The 20460-nt window shown below is 46.4% G+C and overlaps 3 protein-coding genes across 5 annotated transcripts in view; 1 reads left to right on the forward strand and 2 right to left on the reverse strand.

The window, feature by feature from the left end:
• The window catches only part of garre1 (granule associated Rac and RHOG effector 1), a 31249-nt gene extending 22307 nt beyond the window's left edge, over positions 1-8942 (forward strand). The window contains exons 7-14 of the mRNA XM_027020928.2: positions 256-414; positions 1583-1680; positions 2384-2509; positions 3382-4406; positions 4950-5115; positions 5727-5864; positions 6146-6224; positions 6586-8942. Of these exons, the coding sequence (XP_026876729.2) occupies positions 256-414; positions 1583-1680; positions 2384-2509; positions 3382-4406; positions 4950-5115; positions 5727-5864; positions 6146-6224; positions 6586-6906 (2112 nt within the window). The 3' untranslated portion in view covers positions 6907-8942. The remainder of the gene's footprint in view (positions 1-255; positions 415-1582; positions 1681-2383; positions 2510-3381; positions 4407-4949; positions 5116-5726; positions 5865-6145; positions 6225-6585) is intronic.
• ss18l2 (ss18, like 2) lies at positions 7499-10607 on the reverse strand. Its single transcript, XM_027020941.2, has 4 exons — positions 10345-10607; positions 10048-10124; positions 9595-9676; positions 7499-9505 (listed from the first exon to the last, which is right to left on the reverse strand). Exons 1-4 carry the CDS (start codon positions 10411-10413, stop codon positions 9461-9463), a joined length of 273 nt encoding a protein of 90 aa, XP_026876742.2. The 5' UTR covers positions 10414-10607; the 3' UTR covers positions 7499-9460.
• Positions 10608-12560: 1953 nt separating this feature from the next.
• lsm14ab (LSM14A mRNA processing body assembly factor b) lies at positions 12561-19324 on the reverse strand. 3 transcript variants are annotated; one of them, XM_035525348.1, is made up of 11 exons: positions 19016-19324; positions 18032-18195; positions 17553-17694; positions 17146-17250; positions 16399-16599; positions 15882-15962; positions 15386-15616; positions 14733-14886; positions 14288-14311; positions 13947-14193; positions 12561-13806 (listed from the first exon to the last, which is right to left on the reverse strand). In XM_035525348.1, exons 1-11 carry the CDS (start codon positions 19134-19136, stop codon positions 13783-13785), a joined length of 1494 nt encoding a protein of 497 aa, XP_035381241.1. In that variant the 5' UTR covers positions 19137-19324; the 3' UTR covers positions 12561-13782. The 3 variants fall into 3 exon arrangements, with proteins under 3 accessions (XP_035381241.1, XP_035381240.1, XP_035381242.1); XM_035525347.1 differs by having other exon boundaries at positions 18017-18195; XM_035525349.1 differs by lacking the exon at positions 17146-17250 and having other exon boundaries at positions 18017-18195.
• Between the last annotated feature and the right edge of the window lie 1136 nt (positions 19325-20460).

A 20460-nucleotide genomic window follows, 5' to 3' on the forward strand; every position in this document is an offset into this window, starting at 1 on the left:
GCAACAGAAGGGGAAACGTCTGGGGTTTCTCTGGATTTTGGCCTGTTTATCATGAAGATTAACAGATTAAAGTCTCACATTTTGATCTTTCTGTTACTCAGCGAGCTTTACCATTCCTACACAGCATGAAGGAGGTATTGATTTGATTCTTTGTTTCTAAGCGCTGGCAAAATTAGCTTTTTTTCCCCCCATTTCTTTCCCACTCCTGTGTTTAATTCTATCTCTCTCTCTGTGTGTGTGTGTGTCCCACTCTAGCACACCATGCAGCAGTTGATTAAGGAGGCGTCAGGGCAGAACGGGGTGTCCCCCCGCGATGACTCGCCTGTGACTGAGGTGCTGAACCTAGTGTGCCCGTCCAGCTGGCGCGGAGCCTGCAAGACCGCCGTGCAGTTGCTCTTTGGCCACGCTGGCCTGGTAGGTGCCAAACCCTGCTCCACGCTGGCAGGACCGTGCTGACAGGACCACACTGTTTGCCTGCATTTGATCCTTGAACACAACCCTTTTCCAAAAAGTGAATTTAAAACAATAGAACTAATCGCTTCCAAGAACAGAGTGCACTCTGATCCATATATGTGGTGTTTTGGTTTTAAATTCTGTTTCAGTGACGCCCTGTGTGTAAGTGATTGTGACTGAAAGTCTTTTATGAAGTGTGTGTGTGTGTGTGTGTGTGTGTGTGTGTGTGAGAGATAAAATGTCATTATGAAGTGTGTGAGATTGAATGTCTTTATAGTGTGGGGTGTGTGTGTGTGTGACAGATTGAATGTCTTTATATGGTGGGGGGGGGGTGCATGCGCGCTTTGTTTGGGCGCAGTTTTGCCACACGGTATCATGATCAGTTGCATTAAGAGTAAGCACCTGCTCTATAAATAACAATCTAGCACTTCCTGTCCGGCAGGAAACACGGTCCTCTCCCGCCCACTGAACTCTGTGTTTCCATTTTTCTGAGGAAGGAAGTTTCTGTCTCTTTCAAAGAACTCTGAGAGCGAGGCGAACGGCTGGAAAGGGAGGCTTGTTCTGATGTGAAACGGGGCATCAGTTCAGCGTTTTGTTTCTTCTGCATCAGATGAGGTGGTCCCGAGTGGTCTAGTTTGGGGTCCAGAGTGGGTTACAGTGGAGCAGAGTGGTCTAGAGCCCCCTGTGCTGTCTGTGTAGTGCTACTGAAGGCTCATGTGAGGTGGAGTGGTGTACTTGAACTCACCCTGTTGTGTGTGGAGAAAATATCATGTTGCGATTATATTGCTGCATGCTATGTTTAGGACGCCACTAAAAGAGTAGGATGTCTGTGATAAAATGTGAAGGCCTGCGATGTGTTAAAATGATCTTGAAGAGTGTTTAGTTACGTATTATCAGCGTCGTATTACAGTCGTTAGAACTGCAGAACAGGAGACGTCAGATGATGGATTGTTAGTTACATGGTTCATCATGTGCTTTTTAAGGCAGCTCTTGATGTAAGGATGTGTGCTTTTTAATTCTTAGCGTTCAGCTCTGTCTCCTCTTTTCTCGTGTGTGTGTGTGTGTGTGTGTGTGTGTGTGTGTGTGTGTGTGTGTGTGTGTGTGTGTGTGTGTGTGTGTGTACACACAGGTTGTGGTGGACACAGCTCAGATTGAAAATAAGGAGGCATATGCTCCCCAGATCACTTTAGAAGGATCCAGGATCATAGTTCAGGTTCCCTCCACATGGTGAGTAAAACATTCACTTCCTAACTGTGGTTTTTTTCATGGTTTTTTTTTTTTTTTTTTTTTAGTAATTAGAGAGGCCTTTAGTACTTAATCATTTGCTGAAATGGCAGATGTTTTCATCATTGCTGGCTGATCAGACTATGAATGAATGAAAAATAATAAAATACAATCCCCAAACACTCCAAACATCTGCCCTGATGGCCTGTCTGAATGTACCTACAGAGGTTGACTCAGTCCAAGGCTAACTTGGCCCACAGGTACCTCAGTCCTGTACTCGACTGTGACTGAGGCCGGCAGGTTTCACCTGCAGCTGTGATTCACCAGCGAGGCCAAGCGTGTCTGTAAACATCGCCCCTGATTAAAGTGGCAGGGGGCTTGAGCTGTCTGCTTGTTTGAGTTGTGCTGTGAAAGGAGAGTGAGTTAACACTTCCATCTCTCTTCTCCCTTAATGAGAAGCGAATCTCAGCTGCAGTTTGAGCACAGTTCTGCAGTCTGTGTGTCCCTGATCATTTGTTGTTGTCATCTCCATTGGTGTAGAGGTTGTATATTACAATAAAACTGCTGTCAATGTTACATTTTTGCATGCGATGTTTATTTCAATAACTTGTGAGCTTGTAATGCTTGTACTATCTTTTATAAAATAATTCTGATTTTTGTTAGTATTGTCTGAACTGAAGCGAATGGGTTTGAATCACAATGGCAGGTGTCTGAAGGAGGACCCAGCCACCATGTCTCTGCTACAGCGTAGCCTGGACCCTGAGAAGACCCTTGGCCTGGTGGACGTGCTCTACACTGCCGTTTTCGATCTGTGTCGCTGGAAGGAGCGCAAGTGAGTGACCTCCACCACTACTGCACCACCCGTGCCCTCTGTGCCCCCGGAGTGGGTCACTGCACCACCAGCCCCAGTATTCCCTGCTCCATATGCGGTCCTCTCTGCTCAAACGCGCCTGATGCAGCTCATCAGATGGTTGCGAGCTTCAGCGGCCGGCATAGACCAGGATCTGCTGAGGACACTCTCTCTCTGCTTTTGTGAAAACACATTAGTTAAGCACTCTTAGGGGGGATTTGTTGCTATGACGACCCTGTCTCAGCCCACCTGATGTCATATATGCTCACCGACCAAGTCTGTGTCTCTGAAACAGAGTGTTTGTCACAGCGGTGACTTGGCATCCGCCTCCGTGGTGGTGGTGAGATTCACGTTTGTAAACAGGCAGTGAGTCTTGCAGTCCGAGCCACACCAGGTGCAGTAATCCAGGGAGACTGGCGGCTTTGTCCTTGAGAAAACGCACAGACGCGGCTGTCCTTCGGGATGCACTCCCTTGGCGTCTACACTCCCTGGCGGTATAGTGTGAGGCAGAGCTAGTGCCGTGTACTCATGCCCCGCTAGCGTAATGTCCTGCTAGCGTACAGTGCCCCAGGGCAGGAGAGGAAGCTGATTTCTGGCCGCCTCATTTGGTGCATCTGAACGAGCCCACGCCCCACAGTCCCTCTGCACTCAGAACTGAATCGCGTCTCCTCTCCGCCACGCAGATGTAACATGTCCTGTTACTTGAACATGTTCTCACGGGCAGGAGGTCAGATAGGCACCAGACCCTAACAAGGAATTGACTATGAGGTCCAGCACTGTCCTGTCAGCAGGGGGTGTGGAGACTTTGTGTAGCAACACAGCGTGCATCGTGTATTTGTGTTGTGTGTCTGCAGGGAGCAAGCCCTGCCCACCATCCAGATCCAGCTCCAGAGAGACACGTCCGACTACGGCGTGCCCGCCGAACTCCACCCCGGCGGCAACACCAAGTCATCGGGCGGCTTGCCCAAGACCATCTCCAAACTCACCTCCAAGTTCACCAAGAAGACCTCGTCTAGCTCGGCACCCACTGGCGGCTACTCCATCCCCAGCACGCCGTCCCGCGCTGGGGGGGGGAGCGGCGGCATGGATGACAAGCCCAAGACCCTGAGCGACGCTCGACTCCATAGCCTGCTCCAGATGAGCACGGCGGGGACTCCCGACCCAGGGCCGCAGGCGGCCAACGGCTCCGGCCCCGACGAGCAGGGCATGAACCTCCCCACGGACCAGGAGATGCAGGACGTGATCGACTTCCTCTCCGGCTTCAACATGGGCAAGTCACAGCAGGCCTCCCCTCTGGTGAAGAGGAGGAACTCCGTGGCGTCCACCAACGCCGCCGACCTCAAGCCGCCGGCTCCGCCCACCACGCAGGCCCAAGTCCCACCCGTTGCCATGGTGCTGGCCCAGGCCCTGGCCCAGGCCCAGCCGCAGCCACCCGCCCAGCAGGTGGCGCCGCTGCCCTCCACGCCCAAGCAGCAGGTGGCGGTGCCCGCGGCAGCCCAGTCCTCTCCGCAAGCCCTGCCCTTCTACCAGCACCTGCTGCAGCCCATCGGGCAGCCACAGCCGCCACCCGTATCACCCCAGCACCCCTCCCAGCCTCCGCCCCAGCAGAGGGCGCCAGGCAAGTGGCCCCAAGGCCCACCGGGGGGACTGTCCCCCATGGGGCACGTGAGCCAGTGGGGGACGGCTGGGCTGCAGGACCTGAGCTCGGACCTGTACAGCCTGGGCCTGGTCAGCACTTACATGGACAGCATGATGGCGGAGATGTTGGGCCAGAAGGCAGCACCACCGGGCCCCCGAAACAACACCTGGCCCAACCGCGAACAGAGTGAGCAGGGCGTATTCGGCGTGCTGGGGGAAACCATGCCTTTCGACCCCGCAGGTGAGGTGAGGGGTGGGTGTGGGAGTGTGGGTGTGTGAGAGAACTACAGTACTGCACTCGCTGTAACTGTGGGGGCTTCTAGGCCTCATTAGTCAGAAGAGCTACAGCCAATCAGTTTCCGGTGGGGTTCTCTTTGCGTCTAACTACATGTTAAGGTTTGTTTTAGGCCAGTGTATATATACTTCGAGTGCGTATGTGTGTGAGTACAGTGAGTGCAGTCTGTACAGTGCGACAGTGGTGAGTGAGAGTGTGTGTGTGTGTGTGTGATGTCGTTATCGTAGTGTGGCCCCTGGTGGGCTCAACGGCTCTGCTGTGTATTTCTGCTGTGCTGGTCACTCGGGAGAAACACACTGAGCTCCAGGGCCAAATAGAACAGCGTAAAAGAGCTGAACCTACTGCACTGAGTTTCCCTCTCTCCCCTCCCCCTCTGCGCTCTCGCTCTCTCGTGCTCCCCTCCTTCCCTCTCTGCTCTCTCTCGCTCTCCTCCTTCTCTCCCATCCCTCTATATTGCTTTCTGACACTCACTGCTCTCCTGGTTCTCAGTTGGCTCAGATCCGGAGTTTGCGCGTTACGTTGCCGGGGTCAACCAGGCCATGCAGCAGAAAAGGCAGGCGCAGCACGTTCGTCGCCCTAGCAACACCCGTGGCAACTGGCCCCTCTCCGACGACCAGCACAGGACCTGGTCCCACCCTGAGTACTACAGTGAAGGGTGAGTAATGGCCAGGCTGAGCACTCAGGGTCTCCAAGATTATGCACGTACAAGATATTGACGACGTAGTAATTCTGCAGTGGTATATGGGAAAATATTACCAATCTGATATTGAAACTACAGGTAATAATTACAATCATTTATGAGGCATGTCTCTGTCTTTTTTTTTTTTTTGCAACTGTCTAATACAATTACAATAGTGCTAATATTCAGAAGTCCTAGAGTTGTTTTGAAAGTAAATTAAAACCCCAGCTGGCGGTCAGCCTGACTCACAGATAGCACCGTCACCATGGCAATGCCCTCCATTGCTTTTCTATGATTCTTCCTGGACTCTGGAGTCTCACGGCTTCACTTGTTTTCCACTGCAGTCATTAGCTAATTCACGTATATCCAGAATGGATTTGTACTCGTGTGTGTGTGTGTGTGTGTGTGTGTGTGTGTGTGTGTGTGTGTGTGTGTGCGTGCGTGCGTGCGCGATCGTGATCCTTGTCTTCCTGAGCGTCACGTCATCATCTCCTGCATGTTGTGTATTCTGCATGAGTTCTCGGGGTCTGCGTCTCTTCATCGCTTTAGACTGTGAGTTATACTGATGGTGCCTTATCCTTGAGCAGGGAGGCAGTGAACAGTACCTGGTCAGCTAATCAGGGGGACTCCGCCAGCTCGAGTGACGAGACATCCTCAGCCAATGGGGACAGCCTGTTCTCCATGTTCTCCGGCCCTGACCTTGTAGCTGCAGTCAAGCCAAGACGGTAAAATCCAAAACAGAGATGTAGACTTGTGGAGGGCCTTTCCCACTGTCCAGAGGGTCCAGTGTAGAGGGCCTTTCCCACTGCCTGGAGGGTCCTTGTGTGTGCAGCTGGAGAACTGTTGCTTCTCAGTTATTGCCAACTTATCTCATGTAGATTTTCTAGACTTTTTTGTTAAGAGAATATACCAGTTGTGTGTGTGTGTGTGTGTGTGTGTGTGTGTGCACTAGTGCTAATAGAGGTGTGTGTTTCTCTCTCTCTCTCTCTCTCTCGTGTGCGTGTAGAAAGCATAGCTGTGGAGAGCAGGAAGTATGTACACTGCCCTCTCCTCCTCTTCATCACACCAGCGATGACAATAACCAGGTAATGAAGACGACTCTTCCCATGCCATCGTTTTAAACGCAAAGTTTGCGTCCAACGATTCAGGCCCAGTAGCTCAGTGGTGAAGGTACTGGACTAGTAATCAGAAGGTTGTCAGTTCAAGTCACACCACTGCCAGGTTACCACTGTTGGGTCCCTGAGCAAGACCGTTAACCCTCAATTACTCAAACTGTGTTCAGTCATAATTAAGATGCTTTGGATTAAGCGTCAGGTAAATGTAAGAGCAAAACGTCTCTAAACCACTAAGGCTAAAGTGGTTTGGTCATCTTTCTGAAGATGAACTCATAAGTTTCTGAAATAAAGAAATGCTTTAAAAAAATGTTACCTTTTCATTTGCTTTCAGGATAGCAAAACTAAAACATGGCCTCCGAAGGCCCCATGGCAGCACTCCTCCCACTCCAACACCATGCCCAATCCCAGCTCTTCCCTGTATCAGATGACCATCCCTTCCAGCCAATGGGCTGACTCCATGCAAATTCTGCAGTCTCCGGTGTGGTCAACAGCCAATGACTGCTCTCCTTCCACCAGCCTCTCATCTGGCTTCCCTTTCGCCCAGCAACAGCCGCCGCAGCAGCAGTCGTCCCAGCATAAGAGCCTTAGCAAAGGGTTCAAGAGCTTCCCGCTCAAACCCGAGCATCGGCCGTCGTACCTGCACCAGTACTGAGCCGGCCTGCTACTGGTCCAGGGCCAGCGCTCGCCAACGAGCAAGGCTCCATGCCGGTTTTAGACCAACGACAGCAGACGACCAAAACCCGGAGCCCTGGCTGTGCTGATTTGCTGCGGCCGAGGTCGGTCGGTGGTCGAATAGTGCCGGGGTGCGTTCCGCCGTTAAAACCGTGAGATGGCGTACAGGGGGTAGTTTGACAAAGGCCCATCTGCTGCGATGATGGTCGCTGCAGTAAGAGGTCACGTCTCTGAGTCAGTAATGTTCAGGAGGTCGGGCAGTACCACGACACATGTTCAGGTGGGCGTGACTACCCCGCTGTCCTGTCTCACGGTTATCCATTGCAGGACACATCCCTGATTTGGGCCTAGTACCAAACTGTAGCTGAACCGTTTCTCTGCCACTACCAACCTGTACCTTTTGGTAGTTCTTTAGACAAGCGTGTTTTTATAGGCAACTTTGTATCGAACATTGTGGCATATTGGGTTTTTGTTTTTTTTTCATGGGGTTTATTTTTCTTTCTTTCTTTCTTTCGTGTTTTAAGATCTACCACGATTTCTTTCAGCTACAAAAGAAGCGTTTTCCTGTTACGCTGTTCTAGTGCATGATTCCTGCTTCCTGCGGCTAGTGAGCTGGTCGCGCCAGCCCCTCCTCACCCAACTCTGCTCACTCCAGCCTTCTCCACTAGCTCTGCCAAGTTCCAGAAAAGAAAAAAAAGAGGGGGGGGGGGGTCGGTTTCAACTTGCAACGGATTGTAGAATTGGTCCCAAGTTTAATACTTGGTCGTTGCGGTCAGGCTACGGAAGACGGGCGATTTAGCTGACCGTGTTACCCGAGAGTCATTCGCGTGACATGCACGGCTGTCATCCTATCGCTCGCGGGTCTCAGACGGCCAACGGGACGCTACCCATCACGATACTGTGTTGACAAAAAGCTGTAACTGCCAAATCTCATCAGATCACATAGACTACACCTCCTAGCTACTGTTCTATAGCTTGTAAATGACTCAGAAAAAAAATTATATAATTTACTTCTTTTTATGAGGAAGCTTTGAGCAGGCTCAGCAGAAATATAAGAATCATAATACGTGTAATTTAATAATCATAGCAGATGTGTAATTTGAAAAGAAATACACTACTTTTTCAACATCTGACGAAGTTTAAAAAAAAGTAAGTAGGAGTAAGTAATCTATGTGCCATGTTGATATTAATAGCACTTGCATTTTTCTTTTCCTCCAACAAAAGCGTTGTTCATAGGGTGAATAGTGCTCAATGTCAGAGAGGATTCTGGGAGTTGTAGTACCCTTTAAAGTACGGGAACGCCCTGCTGTAAATGACGCTGGGAAAGCGAACGCTCAAGAGTTCTTTCCCCCTCTGGATTGGTTTTTCTTCCGAATGACACTAACATTAAAATTAAAACATAACATTTGTTCATTTAAAATAATTATATTTCTTGTACAAATATTGACAGTATTAATCTTATTTTTGTATTTTCTTACATGTTATACCATTACTGTATATGTTAACATAATATAGGCATATTAAGTAAAACATTATTTTCCCAAGATGTGAAAAGCACATTTTTCTTTTCTACAGAGTTGAAATATTACATTATATCTACAAAGGTTACCAAATGCACCATTACAAACACTAAAATGCGTTATAAGATTGGGGTGTGTGAGGGTGTGTTTTTCTCGAGCCCGTACGTCTTCGGTTTCTATGGCTGTGGGCTGTATTTAAACTGCCCAGATTAACTTTTTTGTGATGTTTGCGGATGCCAATGTTGCCTGTATTTATGATATGACCATGTTTTCTGAAAACTAACATACTTACCATGTTTACAGAGAATCGTTTGCTGTATATAAATATATATCTTTTTATAGTTCTGTGCTTTGCACAATCAAAATGTAGGGGTTGTTGCTTTGTCTGTGTTCTCTCCCAAACTGTTGCAGCCTTTTAAAGACATCTTCAATGACCTTGGACTGTAAACATTAGCATTTCACAGCTGTGTCAAAAATGGTTTACTAGTGGCTTCTAAAATAAATAATGAACAAGTATGACATAAAACGGAAGACGTCACACCGATCGATAACATGATGGGGGATGGCTTAGCTTATGTTGCTTATTGTTCACTAGAGCTGGCAACTGAATCTTTCCCAAGTGTACCAGCAATGCAAAAAAATAAATAAACGTAACAGAAAAAAACTGTTTCTGTGCTCTCCTTTAAGGCCTCTCTGCTGTTTAACACATCAGGATTTATTTCACAAAGGACAGATTCCCACTTCTGCTGGACGGTCACGTCTTTTGGTTGAAGTGATCTTACCAGTAATACATTTCCACTGGACAGTCCTCATTTTGGACTCATAAGTGAAGAAATCCTTCATGCAATGAATTTTTATGAGCAAGGAGGTTGAAGTAAAAGCAGAAGAAAAAAAACTAGTTCACTTAACTACAATTTATCAGAACAAATAACTGACATGAAAAGTACAATACAAATGGTGCTAGGTGAGGTAAGGCTTCAGGTTCACTCATCAGCTGTTTTGGATTCAGGGCTTTTACACATCACCGGCTCTACTCACAGATGGCTCTTCACACAGAGTCTGGAGACCAGAAATGACCTAATGTAAAACGCATATCGAGTCGCACATCTCAGCCTGAGGAATGAATGGGCGCGTTGTGGGAGACTCACGGTCGTGGTGGAAGGCAAATCCGAACTGGCATCAGCTATGGTTCCTAAATAAACGATGTTTCTGTGAAGGATCTGCTGGTACCTGTGAAAGTGAAAACATGGTAATTGAACAGTTTCTTATAAGCAGTACATGAATACACGAACACTTCAAATTGAACTGATCTGATGGTGACTGACATGATTAGTAGCATATAAACTAAACTTGCTTTGTCCGTGACCTCACTAGCAGTAAGAAAGGAAAACCGCAGCTACTTGACGCCTTGAGCACGCCATGTATGCTTTAGTAACATTTGTAAATGTTGATATGAAGAATATTTATGAATGCATTTACGTATACAAGATTGCCTAAGTAAAAACAGCAAGCCAAGACCCGTCCTCTGGTCCGGCCAGTAAATGAATACACACAAGCCCCGTGTCCGTGTGCACAGGTTCACTGATCAGGTTCATGCTTACTGTACGCATTCGGTCGCTCTGCCTTTTTGCATATATTCCGTTATACATCTTACAAGCTGCTCATTTTCGTCCAGGAGCTGAAAGAAAACAAGATGGCTTACTAGAGGAAAACATATTACTCAAGAAAAATAAATCTACCTATAACCTAGCTAGCCAGCTAACTCGAGTCTTCAGTCTGGAGACTAGCTAGCATTGGATTGATAGATTAACAGGCAAGCTACCCAACTAGCGATGTAGGTTTACATCATCTGAACTATTTAAGAGTTAGCCAGCACACATGCCTAATTTACAACTTACTCTCTGTATAGTTTCTTGATTTATTTGAGCTTTTCCGCGTTGTCTCTTCGGGACAAAAACAACGGACATGTTAACGCTAGCTAAATTAGCTAGTTAGCGACTTAGCCGTCATATAACAAGAGAAGTGTCTGGACCTCCACTCCAAGAGTTATTTTATGATTTACAGACTACTTTCAGTAAACTACTATCCAATTAATAATCTGTATTTCAAGAACGCGTTGGTCTTTCCTCAGTAAAGCCATTCCATGGGTGTCCGTGTGCTGGCGAAGTACACGCACATACTACCCCCTGCAGGCCTGGAGTGGCAGTCCTCCATACGATCACCACTGCCACATTCAGAGGAGCACAGGTTAATGCAGATCACAACTCAAATGCTTTGGCCAATTCACCTGACAAGGCTGGAGAGCATATGTGGTACAGCTGTTCTTTCTTGGTGTATTAAAAACAAGCAAAGAACGATTTTGAACAACTATTTATTTCTTATGGCTGAATAAAAACCTGTCTGACTGCAGAAAGTACACCATGCTGTACAATTGCTTTATTTCAGAAAAAAAAAAGCAAAATTCTTCCAGAAGTCTTACAGAGAAAATCGAGTATCTTTACAAAATGAAAGTTTGTATATACAGTCTGAAATCTCATGAGCACAGGGTATCTTTATAATGTAATTATTGCATGAATCCAGGGCCATCATACCATGTCTCCCTGGGCAATACGTGCCATCGAGGCTGGATCTAAAATTTGACATAGTACACTTTAACGGATTCAAAAACCGTGAGCTCGCCCTGTGCAGTGTACCTGGGCAGTAGGAATTTTTTTTTTTTTTTTAGATACAACCCAATGTTCATGATACAGGTGGCTTAAGGCATTTCCCATCATGCTGTGCTCTAAGCAATCATTACCACCCAAAACAAAAGTTTGTTTGGAACTTAAACGTTTCGCTAGCTGCCAACCAGAATGCAACGTCCGATAAATTATCACATGGTGCCAACAGGAAGTACGCTATAGCAAACAGGTAATTGCTCTGAAATGGCTACTGTAGGAACACAGAACCTCACTGCATTTCAATGATATTAAAACAAAAAGAACAAAGAAACATTCTGAAAAGTCTTGTGCTCCGCCTTCTTCACTCAACAACCAGCTCGTGTTTGGATCCCTTAATTATGTTTTTGGGAGGGGGGAGGGGGGGGGGGGGACTTCACAAATGCTGGTACAGAAGATGAGACTTCATTAACATGGGGGGGGTGTTTTACACACACAAAAAAATTATTAAGAAACGAACAAAAAAAATAATCTTCCCAGTCAACAGAGAGCCTGGTATGGATAGCACACATGCACCAACCCACCAAAAGTTGACTCCGGTCTGGGTCCAGGCTGGTGGTGGCGAGCCATGGGGCTGGGGAGCACTTCAAATTCATTCTGGTTCTGAGTCCACACATCTGTCCAGTCACAACGCAAAGTAAATGCCTCCAGTGGCAGGAAGGAACATCCCAATATATGAGGGCTTCTTACTCCCAAAGTGTCTGAGCATCAGTGCTGATCTGGGGCCCGTTTGGTGGGGACTGAGCCCTCCATGTGCACACCTGCGCCAGGATACTTTGTGAAGCCTGGTCCAGGACCAACGGTTCCAACAACAGAACCTCCTAACTATAATACACAGACAAACGTTCATTCATTAGCGTCAGATACCACACCTACTCTTCAATGGCTCCGGCAGGCTTCCAAAGCCTTGTGAGAAAGGAAAGAGCAGGAAATTGACACTTACGAGACGAGGGCAACAGAAGTTACGGACACAGACCATGTGGGGTTGACTTAAAAGGGGCAGGTATGACTACATCAAGGCATTGTTCATCTTTAAAGTGCAAATGAATATATTTTTGAAGCTATTCAAATCTTACTCTTAAAGGGCATGTGGGACCATCCCTGAAAACATGGCATAAAATGCTGATTAGGGAAAACTAAGAGCGTCTTGTCTTTCAGTTTGTGTTCTAACTCTAAAGGCTCAAAGCGCACACCACCGTAGTCACGGTTGGGAAGGAGAATGGATGTGCAGCGTTAACAGTATCAAAAAGCCCTCTTGAACTATAGCAAAATGACATCTACATAAGCAACATCAAAAGGCAATATTCAGTGGCATACATTTACTGAAAGAAAAAAAACAAAAAACATACATACCATACATATGCACATACATGTACGTGTGTATATATATATATATTATATATGCACATACATATACGTGTGTATATATTTATATATGCACATACATGTGTGTGTGTGTGTGTCTGTTTTGTTTTACGTAAATGTGCTCAGCCCATCATAGTTTCTGGGAGGAGAAACAGAAATTAGCAGTCTGTCCAAGCAAGGTATTGCAATAGGCTCCTGTCTAGAATGGCACTAAAAAGGCATCAGAGTCCAATTCTTTATAGGACAAGAAAAGTATTCAGTCTTAAGAACATTGAAGCGCCCTGTCCTTGTCCTGTGTGCTAAGATAAATGGGTAACTGTATCGGCCTTATCGATACATTACGAACCAAGTTCAGCTTTGCGAGATTAGCTAGGTTGGATAAGTACGAGCTGTCTGACCTCAGAAGACCTAACGAGAGTACTGGTCCAGACACTTTACCTAGCAAGAAAGGAAGGGGAAGATTACAAACTCTTTATATTGAAGAAAAAAAAAGAAAAAAACTAAACAAAAAACTAAATGAAAAAAAAAATTGTCACTACAAAAAAATGTAAGGGAAAAAAAAACAAACAAACATAGGGAGGGAAAAGAACAACAACAACAAAAAAAAACCATCAGCATACTGTATTAGCGCCTACATCTACCTTCCACACGCGAGAGGTGCACCCACATGCCCATCCCGCACATGGCAGACCACCACCCCACAGGTCAGTGGCTGTCTGGTACACCACTCAGGCACTAGGGGCCTTCACTTGCACCCTATAAGATATGTACAGGGGTTTGGTGCTTCTATAAGACATCAGAGGAAAAATAAAGCTATTTGACTGGTGGTTCACAGTATCAGCGGGTGTCTGCATACACTTGTACATCTAACAGGAATATTATCAAATACACTTGTTTAATTTCTTTTTTGTCCTTTTCTGTAAGAAAGAACCTAAAATGCTGATGCAAAAATACTGAATAATTCCACTGAAGTTACAAAGTCCTCGTCTCTGTGGTGGGCGTATCAAAGTAAGATCAAAAGGTTGAACTTCCCAATCGGGTTTGTTTTTCTAATGGAAAAGAAGGGGAGAAAACGCAAAAAAGGGGAGGGAAGAGTGGTGCTGGGGTCAGCGCGCGCACACACACACACACACACACACACACACACACACTCACTCTCTCTCTCTCTCTCTCTCTCTCTCTCTCTCTCTGAGGCAGGAGGGGGAAGTAGCACTCTGGCCTATGGCGGGGGCAGTGTAGCTGTGTTCCTGGTCACTACGCTGTCACCTTGTTGTCCTTCTGCAACAAACCAGGACAAAACTTATTTAATTTTGATTATTATTATAATTATTATTATATTACTATTATTACTACTACTTCAGCACATGAACACACTGCAGTAAGAGCAGATACACATGAGGTGTGACGGAAACACTTACCCGGTACTCAAACTCAGAGAACTCCCTGCCACCACGGCCTCCTCGGAAACCTCCCCGGAAACCGGACCCTCCCCCACGTGGTGGCCCGAAGGACCCGCGGCTGGCCCCGCCACGGCCCCGGCCACCGCGGAAGCCCCCGCACCCCCCTCTGCCGCGGAAGCCACCGCGGCCCCGGCTGTGGCGTAGCGGGAGGCCGAAGGTCTCGGCATTCATCCTCCTCTCCTCTGCCCAGGTCTGCCGGCGCTCCCTACAGGAAGACAGCAAAATCAGATTACTGATGATACACAGGGGCAAAGAGGATAAAAGGGAAAAAAAAAGAAAAGAAAGAAAAGTTCACACACCTGCCGCCACCTGCTCTCTCTTTTCTGGAAATGAAAAGGGAAAAAAAGAAAAGTTACAAAGCAGGTTCCATTCTGGAGCCAATGGCCTTCTCATTGGGCAGCTTTTTAGCCAATAAGGAAGCTTGCCAGGTATCCTGATGCATGAGGACAGTACTAGACAGTACTATTTGCTAGAAGAAACAAAAGCAAATGTTGCCTTCAAATGTGGCCCATTTAAGGACTCTTACATGACCGTTAACTTTTTTTGCTGACTTCTCAGAGATGCTGCCCAGAAATTGTCTGCTTGGGCAAATGCCTCCAGCGCACATGCCCGCGGCCGTGGTTGGCCCACTGGCTCGCATCAGACTTGTTTCTAGAGGCTAAAACCGACTGGGGCCAGATTTCCAGATTTGTTTGGTGGCTGGCAGCCAGGTGGCCCAGGGCTGGATCGGGCCAAACGCTGTACCTGGAGTCGTCACAGGAAATGTTGTCAAAGAAGGACTTGGACTTGTCGTAGTAGCAGTTGGGCCCAAGCGGGTCTTCCTCATCAACGTTGCCCTCACTATTCTGGGTCTCCACACCCGAGTCGCCCTTGTCTTCCCCGTTCAAAGCCTTTTCGTCTGCAAGTCAAACAGGACGGTCAGGGCACACTAGCGCCACACGCTAGCAACTGACCAACAAATAAACCGCACTTCTAGGGGTTTACAGGTGTCACATTACTCCAACAGGCTAGCTGGTTTTAACCTGAGCAGAGCGTGACTTTACGTCAGTCCTACTGAAACACATCCATAGGGTCTACAGGCCCAGGTGAGCCATGACTTGAAGCCACCACGGTAAACAGGTCATCAAGACCTTTCAGACTGCTGTTTGCTTCTGCCCTGAAGGTGAAACTTCTCTGAAATTTAGAAACATCGTGGATCTGCTTGTGCGTTAGGTTTAAAAAGCTAAAACCTCTCCACAAACCAGGTGTCTCTACCAATCAGAGAGGAGTGCCATCAAAGAATGGTGCTTCGTTGTAACAAGACTGGGAGTGAGTTAACGTTTCAAACACAGAGCACACTCTGGGAGGGAGTTAACATGTTTCTGATAAGTGTGTGTGAGACAGGCGATGAAGGGCACCTTTAATTTTGAGCTTGCTCTGGAACTCGCGGTCAATCTCCTCCTTGTTGAACTGGGCATTGGCGCTTTCAAAGTCAAAGTCCTTCTCGAACTTCATTGGTCCGTCCCTGCGCACGTTAAACCGACCACGCCCACGTTGACTCCCACCACCACTAGCCCCGCCTCCTCCAGCTCCACCTGCTCCTGCCCCACCTCCTCCACCTCTACCCCTTCTCACTGCAGGAGCACCAGCTACAAAGACAGCCACCCATCATTAAACAAAGGTTTAAAGGATATTAAACCATGGGTCTTTATTGACATCAATTATACCGCATTAACATACATTGTTTTAGTAATTAGCAAGTTTATAATTAGGCTTATTGTGTCCTGGACACACCCTGCTCAGATGAAGATGCTCTGACCTAATGTCGAGACATGTGTCAGTGCAGGGGACTGGGATAACAGAACTGCAGCCATAGCTGGGACCACACTAGGGTTAGGAGACGTGAAGACTTACGGCCCTGGCGTCTGCTGGAGTCACGGTTCTCAGCCTTTGCCGCATCCAATTCTGGACGAGAGGCTCTCTCAGCATCAGCCACTGTGGGAAGCCAAAGCACTGGTTGACAACCCTCTTTAGTTAAGTGCAGCATCTCCAACTATACCGTCTAACAAAACTACAACACAGCTAAAAGAAAGAACAGAAAGTTTAAATATCCAATTAGCATCACACCTTACAAGCTAACTTGTGTATGCTTGCTAGAATGGCTTGGCTAGCCTTTCATTTATGGCATTTAGCTGCCGCTTTTATCGAAAGTGACAAATCTAACTGAACACAACTTGCATAAGTGAGAGTTAAGGTTCTTGATCAGGAGTCCAACAATGGCAACTTTGCAGTGGTGGGACATGAACTGGCAACCTTCTGATTACTAGTCAAGTACCTTAACCACTGAGCTCCCACTGCCACCACTGCGCTTCCGCTTTAAACCAAGTGGGAGGCGTTTACTAGTCACTGCAGAAGGTGTGCAGACACTCACCCCTGGTCTGCTCCTGGCTCACAGCAGGTTGTTTCTGGGAGCTGAGGGGGGGCCTTCCTCCTCCTGCGGCTGCTGCTGCTCCAGGACTCCTCTGAGCCACAGAGACAGCTGCTCCAGTGGGGGGTGCTAGAGGCGCAGGCTGCACAGGGTGCTCGGCAGTTGGGCTTTTCCGCACAGCGTCCAGAGCGGAGCTGCTGGGAGCTGCAGAAGACAAATGACAAACATGGCAACATCAGTCAGAGAACGGAGGACAAACATGGTAACGTGAGTCAGAAAACAGAGGACAAACACGGCAACATCAATCAGCTCCAAACGATTTGGGGGATAAAACATGAAATCCACACCAACAAGCATTCAGAACCAGCAAATGGGACTGATGAGAATTACTGATTTTTAAATAAAACAAAACATAAAAAAAACAAAACAAAAGCACTATTAAATTTCATATTCCTAAAGACACAAAATGTTAATGTTCATGAATTTAAAAAAATATATATTACAAGGCTAAATGTTTTCTATGAAAATGGCTGCGTATTTCAAACAGCAACACTTGATGTCCAGCAAAAAGAAGCTGTATTGTAATATGAGCGGGAAAAACGCAGGTGGCGACCTGACTATGAATGTGCTCAAGCTGCCAGCTCACTTATCCAACAGAAGCATGAAAACATCACACAGCAGCCTGTGGCATGCACTGTGACGCAAAGAGCACACCTCAGACAGCCGGCACACGGGGGCCTGTTCCGTTACCTTCAGGCACACGTGTGCTCAGAGACACGGAGTCCGAGGGGACAGTGCTCTGGGACAGAGGGGCGGCTATGCTCGCGTCGTTACTGAATGCGGACCCTGAACTTCCTGCATGAAGAGGAAGAGCACAGATGTAAGTGTGGCTTTATCATTTTTTTTCCTTACGTGACACACTGGGATCAACCACTTCTTGGCCAAACAGACAACTGAAGAACGCCAGCGACCAATACTAATCCAAATCTTCATTTAAAATTGCAAAAAAATATCAACGCTCTATTGTGTTAACCCCTCCCTGTTAACCCATCTATTATTGCCGATATTGTTTCCAGCTGACTGACTAAATGCATGGTGCATCACAGCACACTTCAAAGCAGTAATCATCATTTAAATGCAGACAGGCTCATACTCACCAGCACCTGCATTGGCCCCGACAGGCTGGGGCACCAGGGGAGTGGAGCAGAACTGGCTGTAGGCACGCACAGGGGCCCGGCTGAAGGGTGCATAGGAGCCCATGGACTGGAAGGACGGAGTCGAACTGGACCCCAGGGATGACTGTTGGAAGCACAAAAAAAAAAAGATCATCAGCATTTGATTAACCATGCACAAGGGGAGAGAGGACAACATGCAATGAGATCACTCCAAATGCTGTTGCAACTAAAGCCCAATGAAAGCCAACCGGTTCAGTTGATATTGCGCGAAGATCATGAAAAATCACTTTTGGCTGTGTGTACTCATTGATTTTCATTCAAATATTCTTTGAGTGTTAGCACCCAGATCACTAATGACTCTGCAGCCATAGAAAAGCATATGCTATTATCATTTTACAATAAATTTATTGAAAGTAAAATAAAAAAAGAAGAATGTAACTACTTACACATTGCACCTTTACCTGCACTATGGCTGGGTCTTGGGGTAAGGGGCAGTTCGGCTTTGGTGGCTCACAAACAGTCAAGTCTTTGATGTCACTTCCTCTAAAAATGATGTATTCAAAGACATCATCTCGGGGGGCGACTGGCCTGTCCGTAGGACGATCCTCGGTGCCAAAGGATTTGACTGACAGTAACACAAACAGAGAAGCAGAAACTCATCACTTGCTGATATATTAACACATTGTAGACGAGCATTTTCCTATGACTTAAGTTTTCACTGCCTTCTTAAATATACGTGGCTTAAGTTTAGCGGCTGCGCCAATGCTATTGTAATAGGGAACCCTTTGCAACTGAATTTGGCAGTCCCGGTACTTGCACTTGCAATGTCATGGCACTAGTCTAAGAAGATTAACAGGTAAAGTATCGGTCATGGTCCCAGCTATGCTCAGCGATGTCCATCATGCTCAAGTAAACAAAGGACATATTGCTAAAGCGCTCCGCCTTATACGTACTTTTAAAGCCACCACCACTGGAGTAAAGCTACTTAGCAATAGTAGCTATAACGTACTGCGGTTATTTAGTAATCATTACAATAACTCTTGCGTGTTAACCTAACTTGCAATAAAAATAAGACAGATATTATTAATAGACGATAGCTAAGCTAACCAACTAGCTGGGGTTGGCCTGTTGGCAAACCCCGTTACCTCGGGCAGCATTAATTTGAAAACCCTGTGGTTTGCTTAGCTATTAAAACTCAAACACTAAGCTTATATACATTTCCAGGAGAATGGCCTAGCAACTTAGCTGAACAACTGTTTTTAAGTGTGTATTTAGACCAGCTATCCTAAACTTTGAACATCAATCTAGTTAGCTAGCAGTTGCTAAGCGCTAATCCTGCGCGTGCAGCGCTGAAATCGTGAGGTAAAAGCCTCTGGGTACCACAACCCGGCGAGGCTGGACGGTTTAGTTTAACCCGGTTAGTCAGTCAGCCGTATTATAATCACCTTTCGCAAGAGCAACAGTCGAGTTTTCGGTGTCGATCGTGTATAAAATTCCCTCATATCGAATTTCGGCCTTCGATATGAGGCTAATTTTGCTGCCGATGTAAGGCGTCCCGCCGCTCATTGTGTATCACAGCGCTTTGGCTTTCTTTCAGTGGCAAACACAACGTTACTTATATCAAAAACTTCTCCTTGAGTGTACAAATCCCCCCCCGCACAAACAGTCTCCTCGACTCTCTATAACTCCTTTTCTTCTTGGCGCTGTTCTTCTGCTTCTAGAAGATAGCTGCTAACACAACATGGCCGATCTCATTTTCCTCCGGACGAATCGCGCGGTATTGTGGGATGCCAGAGGAGGCCGTCCTTCCAAGGTCTCGCGATAGAAAACGCGGTTTTGACTTAATCGATTTCGTACGTCGCGAAATTAAAAAGAAAGGAACAGAATGGACAAAATCGTCTTAGCTGCACATAAAGGTCGATTAAGTTTGTAAAAAAGAGGTCTCTAAGACGTCTTAGCGGCTTGTTGCATTACAGAAAAGCAAGATCAGGCCTGTTTTTATACCTCTTAAATTGAGCTAGCTTAGGCTTGTTCCATTAAAATTGTTCATGCCGTATTGTTGCTGTTTTGTGAATTATATCCCCATTAGTCTTAATGCTGCTGATAATTTTGACCATCCTATACAGCATAACATGACCACTGTATCTCTTCCAGAAATAGTTTACACTCTTATGCACGAAGCTTTGCGAGTAGTATAAACACAGGTTTTAATGGCAGTAACCACTGTGTTTGCAGTTTCAACATGCTTTTCAGTATAACATGAGACTACCAAGATATGGTTGCAAAAACTATTTTTGGTAATGACAATATTATGTATTGTCTTCCTTCACTGTTTGTTAACGTATTTTCTTTAGTTATATTGTTCAATTAATTTATTATTTTGCTTATATCATGCTCAAAAAACGTCCAAAGACATGCTAACAGTGTAAAAACAGTGTGGCGTTTCTAACAGTCCCCTCTGAAGCCGTACGCTGTTTTCTGGACCAAAGATGGTTCTGTGCCGTAACTAAATTATGTAGTGAAAAAGAGACATTTTCTCTTGCACACAAAGTGTTGTGTACCTTAAATCGAGTTTCATGCCAATTCATTTTGATAGATATAGACAGAGGATGTGCCATTCTTGCCTTTACTGGAACTGCTCTTGAACAAGACATGAATGCAAGTTGTAGTGAAAAGACAACATTGGTTCCCTTATTCTGGGTTGAAGCACAGGCTTAGTGACCTTTTTTGCTGGAAGCACCACTGTTCTGTGAATGTGCCTCCATTAAATGTCTACGACAACAAAACAAAGCAAATGGAAACACTGAAATTATTATTTTTGGAGAAATCGCACTCTAGTTTAAATGGGGCTTTTTACTCAAAGACAGCAAACACATGGAGTACATTTAGG

This window comes from Electrophorus electricus, chromosome 4 (assembly GCF_013358815.1).
Source record: "Electrophorus electricus isolate fEleEle1 chromosome 4, fEleEle1.pri, whole genome shotgun sequence".
NCBI lineage: Eukaryota > Metazoa > Chordata > Actinopteri > Gymnotiformes > Gymnotidae > Electrophorus > Electrophorus electricus.